General features: G+C 45.7%; 1 protein-coding gene across 1 annotated transcript; it reads right to left on the bottom strand.

The window, feature by feature from the left end:
- Positions 1–2587: 2587 nt before the first annotated feature.
- Positions 2588–10908, bottom strand: arb2a (ARB2 cotranscriptional regulator A; the record flags this gene model as incomplete). Its single annotated transcript, XM_084489237.1, has 5 exons — positions 10870–10908; positions 9867–10012; positions 9051–9152; positions 5363–5463; positions 2588–2640 (listed from the first exon to the last, which is right to left on the bottom strand). Coding segments are annotated over exons 2-5 (362 nt in total), but the record flags the coding sequence as incomplete, so codon positions are not given.
- Positions 10909–11436: the final 528 nt, after the last annotated feature.

Here is an 11436-nt window from a genome sequence, read left to right on the forward strand (position 1 = left end):
TTCAATCTTCTTTGGAGCCTTCCATTGGGAAAGCCCGCCCTCACTAAAACACCAGCATGACAGAGACCATCAGGGATTCTCTCTCTCTCTCTCTCTCTCATATAATTGACCAACGGATACTCAGAATAACCCGTGTTCACCACCCTGTCCACATGCATTAAGAAAATGTCACAAAACAACACACCTATACACCCTTCACCTATTGTTAGTATTCCAGGTTTTACACAAATAATCTCTTGCTAATACACAGTGTCACTATATTTCTCACTTCTTCACTATGTGTGTGTATTTGTGCACATGTGTGTGAGTGTGTGTGAGTGTGCCCCCAGTAGCAGAGTATACGTTGCTGCCAGTGCTATACAGTATTAAAACGGTGGGAGATGGTAAAGTGATGACAGCCAGTGAATGTGGGCAGACAGCTGTCATTTAGAGTCCCTCTTTAGAGACCGTCTCTTAGCTCTCTGTCAAAATGTCCTTCCACTGAGTTCTGTGTGTATTTGAGTGCATATGTGAGGGTGTGTGTGTGTGTGTGTGTGTGTGTGTGTGTGTGTGTGTGTGTGTGTGTGTGTGTGTGTGTGTGTGTGTGTGTGTGTGTGTGTGTCCCTCTTCCCAGAGCCCTGGGCAAAGTACTCTCTTGCAGGAAACGCACTCTTTCCAGTGTGTGTGTGTGTGTGTGTGTGTGTGTGTGTGTGTGTGTGTGTGTGTGTGTGTGTGTGTGTGTGTGTGTGTGTGTGTGTGTGTGTGTGTGTGTGTGTGTGTGTGTGTGTGTGTGTGTGTGTGGCACTAAAAGTGAATGGGAAATGCAGAGTAAGAGTCGATAAAAGGGAAAGGAGGCGTAAAAAGGTGACAGATAGAGAAAGAGAAAGAAAAAGAAAGACAGACGGAAAAAAAGAGAGATAGAGGACGCTTTCTAATTCAGCCATCTGGCTATTCTTACTTCATTACAATATTCTCAACGCGTGTGTGTGTGTGTGTGTGTGTGTGTGTGTGTGTGTGTGTGTGTGTGTGTGTGTGTGTGTGCGTGCGTGCGTGCGTGTGTGCGTGTGCGTGTGTGTAGATAGAGTGTAGATAGATGTGCACGCACATGGATTTCCGAGTGCCTGCCAATCCACAGATGCAGGCAGCGAGAAAAGGAAAAAAGGAAGAAAAAAAAAAAAAGAATCTTCATTTATTAACAGCTTAATAGAGTCCATCTGTGGCCGGCCCCGCTCTCCCGTTGTACCAGAGATCCACCGCAGCATCGCTCACGACGGGGCGCAGATCACACATCACTACTGCTGAGGTGACCTCACATCAGCAGGCAGTGTCCACCGACCACACGTCTCTCCAGGACTATGACCGAATGAATAAATACATGGAAGACAGAAGCACCTTGAGGTACCTACCCAACCAGCCAGCTGAGCCACTAGTAACTACGCCGAAATGGATCTGTTTCGGTTTCAAATAAAGCATCCGACATATCTGGGAATAAATCCGGACTAAACTATATAAGAACTAAATAAAAATTTTGACAATGAAGTGCCATATTCCCATAATTGTTTTTCCAACGTACATAACAGTAGCAACATGTTATTCATATGAATTTATCCTAATCCAACTAGTTTAGAGTAGCTGTGTTTTTAGACTCTACAGGGACATTAACAAGTGAATATCAGACTCTACTACGGGTTATTAACAAGTGAATATCAGACTCTACTACGGGTTATTAACAAGTGAATATCAGACTCTACTACGGGTTATTAACAAGTGAATATCAGACTCTACTACGGACATTAACAAGTTCAATTAACATGGACTCGCTAAAGTCATCCGTCCAACCCCTGTGGCGACGTTTAAATCCTTAAGGGCCATGTGTATCGGGAACATGAACATTAAACAACGTTCTCCCTCATAGCAGAGCTTCCTTCAAACAGGTCGCTAATACAAATAAACAGAACAGGGCGACAAGAGAAGACACATCTCACCATGTTGCACTGAACTCAGAGAGACTTGAGCCCCTCGCCTCCTCCAGCCTAACCTCCATTCAGAGCTCGGCTCAAGTGCAAATTGGACATCTGGTGCTGTGATGTGTCTGACAATATAGCTGCCATCCAAACGTGCACACACACACACACACACACACACACACACACACACACACACACACACACACACACACACACACACACACACACACACACACACACACACACACACACACACACACCACACACACACACACACACACTTACTTCTGTGGCCATGGGTAAAGAAAGAAAATGAAAGCAGGGAAGGAGGCAGCGAGTGCAGAGCATTAGCGGGCACTGACGAGACGACGGCGTGGCGTTCACAGCCGGTTGCCCGGGCCAGACACACACAGGCCTCCCCCTACCCCTGCTCTGCCTCTGAAAGGCTGCCGCGCTGCATTGTGGGTAGCTGAGGCCCCTTTCAGGTGGTCTGCTTGATGGAGGGCAATGGGGGTCTTTCTGGAGTGGTATTGTTCCGTGGCTGGCCCCTCTGCTTTGGAGACCTGGTCTAGTTTGCCCCCCCCCCCCCCCCCCCCCCCCCCGCCTCCGCTGACCTCAGGGTAACAGTCCCAGCAGCTCACCTCAACCTGAACCCCCCAGAGGCCGAGCGGTGGAGAGGTAAGCGCCTCTCATCCTGTCCACGGGGAGCTGAGAGAGACGGGTGGGGGGGGTTCAAAGATATTCATGTAGAGTACGCCCTGGTGTGTGTGTGTGTGTCCTCGGGAAAGACGCGGAGGCATGTAAGTGCAGACGGCAACATCCATAAAGGTGCTGACGGAGCAGTGTAGCCTACGTGTTCAGCAGCACTAACACGGCCGCGTGTCAGTTTCCACTGGCAAGGCCTTCTTAACGGCAACGAGGAAAACCTTTATGTTATGCACTTGGTTTGTACACGGTTTGCCTTTCCTGTAAATTATCAAAGGCATGATGCAACACAGAGAGAGCGAGAGCGAGAGAGAGAAAGAGAGAGAGAGAGAGAGAGAGAGCGAGAGAGAGAGATTATGGTGCTTATTCAGGTTTTGCCCCTTTATATCCAACAGTTAATCTCCTGCAGAGTGCACACTCGTATACCTTTATACAGGCTCACATCAAACCCTTCCATTGACATTCATGTATTTCATTCTCACTTCAGATCGTAATTATATTGTATATTACATTGAATGGTTTTAAGGAGAAACGAACAGCATCTGACGACATCCTCGGTGACGATTAGTGACTGCTGATCAGAGCGGTTGGCCTCCGTTTATTGGATGCTGGTGATGATGTTGGCGTGTTCTAGGTTGTTTTAACAAAGTCCTCCCCAGCCTGCTACCCAATACATCCTGCTACGTCCTTTACAGATACGCTGGGGGAGATGGCGCTGGCTAAGCCCTCGGAAGAAAGAGAGTTTAAGGGAGGGGGGGGGGGGGGGGGGGGGAGGGGGAGGGGGGAGGGACGGGAGGGAGGGGGACGGGGACGGTGGGGGGGGGGGGGCGAGGGGGGAGAAAATCCTTCACACGAGGCTGGATCTCAAAGGAGCTCCACCTGTATTAGGAATAATAACCAAATAAATAAATAAAAAGGTAATCCCACAAAAGGGTCTATCGCTTTGCTTTGAACTTCAAATAATGAGCACAACAATTAAAAGCAAAGTAGTGCTGGATGCAAATGCACCACAAAAAAGAAAGAAAGATTACAAAGAACATTTGTCTCATTATCTTCACGCCTTTTCCCCGTTCGTGTGGAAGTGCAGGAGTGAACGAGAGGTAAACTCTGGGATGAAGGAGTTGGAATTGGACCACTGCACAACTAGAAAACAAGTCGCAGGGTATAGTGAAATAATGGTGTGTGCTCTGCTTGCTGACCACGTGCGTATGCCCTGTTGCCATTTTTACTAACTTTCCATGTACTAAGAGATAAGACTGTGATACGACTACGCAGTAAAGTCAGTTTCAAGGTTTTTCATATAAGGTTCTTCAACATTTAGTACGCGGTGGTTAGGATCCATTCTCAAGCATATTGGCAGCAGCCTGACATACTGGTAGTATCTTGCTGTTCAGGATGATGTTTTTTTCAGTCTGATTTGTCAGTGTGCCCAATGAGGGATAAGGATATTGAGATAGCCAAAGACGGAAAGATTAAAATGGTACGATTCTGAGACACAGTGAAGAGTGTTGTAATCAAATAAAGGCACAACCAATCATGAAAAAGAAGCAGGGAACCGCAGCAAACACGTCGATTCAGTCCCATATTGCTGTTTACACTGCCTTCCACCAGATTACCAAAGCTGCTATGTCAACAATGACAAATATGTAGGGCCGCTGTACCTTGTGTTTTCATCTGTATGCGTCTGCCTTAAGCACCCACGGTGAATCTCATTGTGCTTCAATGTCATTCATATTCCTACAACGATCGGGTATTGTTTGGGAAGTGGCAATTCTGCTGTTGAATTCTGTGCATGCGTCTATAGACCAGTGATTTTCAAACTGTGGTCCGCGACGGTACTGCAGGTGGTCCGTGGAAAAGCAAACTAAAAATAAAAATAAAAAAAGCAAAAAATAAATAAATAAAAATAAAAAAAGCTAACTTTGTGATCACATCACATGCATAGCCCTTATATATAGGCAGTGTATGTCTGAAACGATTTGTTTTAAATTATAAATGGAAGAAATAAGGCCTATTATTATTTTAATTTCCAGTAAGTTTCTTGACCTCCCGTTTCTGAAATGTTTTGCATATGTTACTTGGACAAACTCCCAGCCTGTTTGTTGAGGACTTTGAGAAGATTAGATATCTGACTTTATCCAGTTCAGTTCAGTTCGTTTGTGATTACTGTACATATTTAATACTCCATTATCATTGCTATGGATATAAGCCTGGTGTTCAAATGAACCTGATTACGCCCTCGGGCGCTTTAAATAAATACATTAAATATGTGGCAGCCGTTGTGTGCAGTAAACGTTCTTTTAACAAGCCTGTTGTACTGATGTTATGTTACTTTTAGTGCTAATATATGCCTATTAAGAGGTGCGGGTAACTCAGGTAGGCCTGTATGTACACATATTTTATTATGTGTATTATAAGGTGGTCCGCGAAAATTCTTGATAATAAAAAGTGGTCCACACACACTCAAAGTTTGAAAACCCCTGCTATAGACATATATAGACTAGTATAAGTCTATATATATAGACTTAGTATAGACTTCAACCCACTGGACATGACCCAGGTAGAACCCAGCCTGCTGTAGAGTGAGTGAGTGAGTGAGTGAGTGAGTGAGTGAGTGAGTGAGTGAGTGAGTGAGTGAGTGAGTGAGTGAGTGAGTGAGTGAGTGAGTGAGTGAGTGAGAGAGAGAGAGAGAGAGAATGCTTGTGCTCTACCTCTCCGAGAGCCTCGTAGCGTTTCTGGTTCCAGCGGTGGAGGTCCTCCCGGGCGTTGAACACGAAGGCTTCCCCTGTCTTTATGTGTCTGAGCTGGCCCTCTGTGAGGGGGAGGAAGGAGGGAAGGAGGGAAGGAAGGGAGGAAGGGAGGCAAACAATGGAGGGATGGAGAAAGAAAGAAAGAAAGAAAGAAAGAAAGGAAGAAACACAACAACCATAATGTTTCATATGTTGAAACACAGCGTATCAGCAGCGTCCCCTGACAGCGGCCCTACATCACAGCCTGTCCAGGAGCACGGGGCTCCGCCAGAGGAGGAGGCCCTGTGCATCCCATGTTCACATGTTGTCGCCGTGCAGCCGCTCTGAGCATGTGCTGCCGTTTCCTCTCACCTCTAAAGACATGCAGATTAGGGCTAATTGAAAACCACGACTGGCCCGCAGGTATGTATGGTGCAGTAGTGTGTGACCGTGCATGAACTGATGTTTTACATCGCGTGCGATGCCAGCGGTGAGATGGGCTATGCTTCAACTGCACACACACACACACACACCGTGTGTGTGTGTGTGTGTGTGTGTGTGTGTGTGTGTGTGTGTGTGTGTGTGTGTGTGTGTGTGTGTGATGAGATTTAAATGCTGGCAGGACAAACCCCCGGTCAACCCCCTGCCAAAAAAGGAAAAACAAATGGAAAGTGCCTTGACCTTCTTGTTGTGGATTTCCAGTATCCCCTCCTTTAGTCCCATTGTTTCCCTCCACCACCCAGCTCCACTCTGGCCTGTGCACTGAGCCATCCCACAGTGAGGACTCCACGGCTCTCTGGGAAGTCTGGCAGACCAGACCTGAACAGCAGGTGAGACTCTGACCCAGACCGCCTACACTAGTTTTGATCCATCCGATATCATACCTATCTGACTGAGCAACAGCACAGAGTGCTCATGTTCTGTAGCTAAGACATAATGAATGACTAAGGTGTGTGTGTGTGCGTGTGTGTGTGTGTCCCTTACATAAACTACCACTCTAATTACCAGCTCCAGCTAAGTGAATCCTAATCGACTACATGTATGCTGACGTGGGATGCTTTGTCTCAATATCTCAACAACTTTTCATACCATCACATTATCATGGATTGCGCAAAAGCAAAACAAGTAAGTGGAACCCCTTCAGTATCGGTGGTGTAGGAGTAAACAGCTCGATTGGTATCTTTGTCTTTTGGGGACTTTGTTTCTTATAGACAATTAGGCCTTGGCGAGTGTGTAACCCCTACAGTAGTACCTGAGTGATGAGCCCATCCATCCTGCCGCAGACACGCCAACCCAATAAAAACACTAAAGAGTGTTTAATTTAATTTTGACCTTTATGACTGCACAATATGGAGGAGCTAAACCACTGGGGAGGAAAGTACACATACTTAACCCAAACAGCCAGGGGGCTCTCATTCTTCCTCCGTTATTGCAAGAGCAAATCCAGCTTAGATATAAAAACATTTATGTAATATTTTGTGATGATAAAGGGATACTCAAGTATTATTTTTCGGGGTGTATTGGTTTGTTTTGTGCTCTAGCCTCTTTTAAATTGCCCCTATATTCAAGCTGCTATCACAGTGATAAATGTTTGCAACCGCAACTCACACAATCGGAATTACAGCAATTGCCGTGCGGGCTGACTGTAAAGACAACACGTAACGTGAGTCCTGCTGTATTCAGAGCAGCCTGGTGCCTGAGAGGCAGAGCAGCAGAGAGAGACTCACACACACTAGAACCTGGAAGGAATCAATTATGCATTCATGGTGGGCTGAGGATCTAAACACTGTTGCCTAACATAGGGGAGAGTGGAGCTATAATGAAACCCTTACCATGTGGAGAGGGGAGAGAGAGAGATGGATAGAGGTAGGGGAGAGAGAGACACAGAGAGAGGGAAGAGGGACGAGGGAAATTATAGAAGGAATGAGATAAGTGTGGAGGAGAGGTTCAGCTCCACCAGCTCTCCATCCCTTCACACACCCTCTCGGAGGAATAACAATTCCTCAACTTTGCTACTCTTCACTTTTTTTCCTCCTCCTCGGTAACTGTCATAATTAGCATTCTGTTCTCAATTTGGCCGCTTAATTAGGTGTACATAACCTTGGAGTTTCTAGTAATGGGAAAACCGCACGGAGAGCCACGGAGATGAAGCCATCATCTGCAGTGATTAAGATACCTGCACCAGTCGTACACAGCCTCCGTGTCTGTGTTCCCTCCATTACATGGTCAAATTAACATTTTTGTTCCACCTGTCTCGAGCAGGAGTAACCAGGGTGTAGCCATAGAGACGGGGAGCCAGCTGACGAGGTCCACCGCCTGAGGGAGCAGCTCTTATAGAAACCACGTCCTTCTCCTGCACACGCCGCGTGGAAATTGACAACATGCGTTTATGTGTGCATGTGTGCGTGCATGTCGCGCGCCCACCTGTGTGTGTGTGTGTGTGTGTGTGCGCGCGTGTGCGTGAGAGAGTGTGTGAATGCATGCGAGTGTCTGTCTGTGTGTGTGTGTGTGTCACGAGCGAGATGAAATAAAGACAAAATGCAGATAAAAAGGAAACAGACACAAGGAGAAGAATGAACCGAAGACCAAGTGAGAAATAAAAGTCCCTCGATGTCCCCCCCCCCCCCTCTGTGTGTGTGTGTGTGTGTGTGTGTGTGTGTGTGTGTGTGTGTGTGTGTGTGTGTGTGTGTGTGTGTGTGTGTGTGTGTGTGTGTGTGTGTGTGTGTGTGTGATGGGGAGGGGTCTATTCTTAGACACAGGCAAGTTATGCAAATGCTCCGTCAGACGGAGGCCAAGGCTGAGTAGGTTACTGACGGGCCGTACAGTACACAACATGTCCCCGCGCTCAGCCAGCCAGCCTGCTCGCCTGCCAGCCAGCGGAGACACTGACAGAGAGCACATGAAAGTGGGACCGAGTCAGGAGCGAGCAAGGCAGTGGGGGGTGGGGGGTGGGGGGTGGGGGGGGGGGGGCGAGAGCGATACAGAGAGAGAGAGAGAGAGAGAGAGGGAGAGAGAGAATAAGAGGAAGCAGGTACGCTATCGCTTGTGGAATGCTTAAAGAGACATGGACATTATTCTGGAGTCCCCACACCACATCCTTCTAAAGTCTTCCGTCTCCCCACTTCTCCGCCTCGTCTGATTGAAAGCCCATAGGAAAACTCAACTTCCTGCTTTGGACTTGTGTCGTTCCGATTGAGAGAGTGGATGTACAGCAATGATACCAGCGATTAAAAAAGTGGATGATGAACAGATAATTCTGGAATAAACAAAGACACTGTTTATTGCTTTTGAGCCATCCTAAATCCAACTGATAATTAACCAGACTTGTATTTATCACGTTGCATTTATTGCGTCGTAGTGTGACAATTATGTATGTAGAATGTAGAATAATAATTGTGACTAGGGCACAAAGATGCATCTTTCCAATATGTGTGTAGCCTTTCTAAGGGTCCAGCTCACCCATCTCATATAAACACTATAATAAATCATGTTTAAAAGGCAGTTTAAACGGGGACTACAGCTAAACAATTTTTTCCACATTTTTCCATTTAGTCATTTTCCAATATTCCTATCCATTTGTTTTTGCTAAATGCTAAGCATGCGGCTGAGGTAGAGGTGGTGATGCAGAAGAGGACAAAGACACAAAGGTGGTGGCCAGCAGTTTGCTTACTTTGGTTGAAGGCGTACTCAAACTCCTCCAGGGACCCGGGGAAGCTGAGGGGGGGCTCGTCCTTCTTCATCAGCTCGTCCAGGTCTATTCTGGAGAGCAGATCTGACACCGAGCACACACCCATCAGCCTACTGGCACTAGGGGGTTAGCTTTTCACCGCAATAATACAGAACAAAGTGGGATTCAATATGTCTATTCAATATTAACAATAAGAATTAGATGACTAAATAATAATTTAGATTTCTCATAATAGCATGACTAATTATATGACTGAAACTAGATTAAATCCATCACTTATTAAATGTATTTAAATAAAGAAATAAAAAATAAAAAATAATATATACACAGAGGAAAAATAAATCAAACTAATATCTTCATTAGGAATATCTGCAGCTGACACTATTTCTATTGTATGAAGTAATTGTGCTTCCACATCGTATAACGCATAATCGAGAGTTATTCAGTCACAACTTTTTAAATATATACTTTGTGATTCTACACGGTGTAATTAGTGAAAATTAAACCAGGAATGGATAGGACATAGACATTGGGCTGCTTCATGTACACTAAAGTTGAGGGGACATTAATATAGGACAATTCAATGGTTAAACCCATAATATTTCAACGTTAACTATGGCTCATTTGATTTATGTTTTGAAGAGCTGTCCAACACATGGATGAAGGCCTGTAATTACAAGAAATCACATGGCAGCAGCAGAATATCCCCTTTGAATCCCATGTGTGCTTTGACCACGTAACACGGTCCTCTGGTCTGTCAGAGGAGCCGTGTTACAGCGGCCTGGCGTGCGCTCTGACCTTTGAGTGCCGTGGTTTTCTCTCTGTCTTCCTGTCCAGCCACATGGGCCATGATGCTCAGCAGTGTGTAAAGGCTTTGAGGTACAGCGCTGTGCTTAGCCAACATGGATCCTCAGCCTGCAGCAGCTCCAGTGATGACATCCACCCTGTGTCGCCAAAGAGACCATCACCAACGTGACATTTGAAAGGCTGTTTGAGTGGCCGTGTTTACACCCTGTATGCATACCTGTATATGGATTTAGAACCATCAATACATTTTGTTGGAAACTTAATACCTAATAGTAGTTGGAAAATAACCTTTTTCTATCTGTCCCTTTGTTTTAACGTGTTACACTACAGGATGTGTTCAGTGTGTGGAGGAGGTGCTATTAAATAAAGTTACATCTGTATACAAATTACACGACAGGAACACACTGAACAACGACCATCACATGCAAAGTAAAGACTCTGGACGCAATTTAACAAAGTAAACCATCCACATGGTGTGTTTTATTCACTCCAGGAGGTGGGCTGTGCAGGGTGCAGTCACTCTCCAGGTGAACCAGTCCTGCAGCTACACTGCCTGTTCTCATAAAGCAGCAGAACATCACTCTGGTATCACAGGCTCTGCACAGGCTGTATGTTAACATGACTCTGGTATCACAGGCTGTATGTTAACATGACTCTGGTATCACAGGCTGTATGTTAACATGACTCTGGTATCACAGGCTGTATGTTAACATGACTCTGGTATCACAGGCTGTATGTTAACATGACTCTGGTATCACAGGCTGTATGTTAACATGACTCTGGTATCAGTAGTATCACAGGCTCTGGAGAGGCTGTAGGTTAAACACTGTGTAGAGGCTCAGCGTTAGGCTGTATGTTATAGGTTAAACACTGTGTGGAGGCTGTAGGTTAACACTGTGTAGAGGCTCAGCGTTAGGCTGTATGTTATAGGTTAAACACTGTGTGGAGGCTGTAGGTTAACACTGTGTAGAGGCTCAGCGTTAGGTGGACTCACGCAGCAGCATGCGACTCTCCCCACTGGCGACGCTTCCTGGAGATTTCCAAAACAGGAAGAACTCACGACGCCGGCGTCATGACGTCAGGCTTCCGGGTTACCGGGGCAACGGCGCGGACGGGAGATTTAAAGGAACAGTAGCCCTCCGTGAAGGGGGAGTTAAAGGAACAGTAGCCCTCCGTGAAGGGGGAATTAAAGGAACAGTAGCCCTCCGTGAAGGGGGAGTTAAAGGAACAGTAGCCCTCCGTGAAGGGGGAGTTAAAGGAACAGTAGCCCTCCGTGAAGGGAGAGTTAAAGGAACAGTAGCCCTCCGTGAAGGGGGAGTTAAAGGAACAGTAGCCTGCATGGAGCCGCAGCGAGAGCTATATATCTATATATATATATATATATATATATATATATATATATATATATATATGTTTTTTAGAAGATCTCACATTTATTTATTTTTTGTAATATCCAATAACACATGTTTAACCGACAAATTATCATGAATATATTTTTGGAAAATGTGATTAATAGAAATGTGATTAATTCATTTCTCCTCCGTTATATCTACAACACTTT

This window comes from Micromesistius poutassou, assembly GCF_964030765.1.
Source record: "Micromesistius poutassou genome assembly, contig: SCAFFOLD_1620, whole genome shotgun sequence".
Taxonomy (NCBI): domain Eukaryota; kingdom Metazoa; phylum Chordata; class Actinopteri; order Gadiformes; family Gadidae; genus Micromesistius; species Micromesistius poutassou.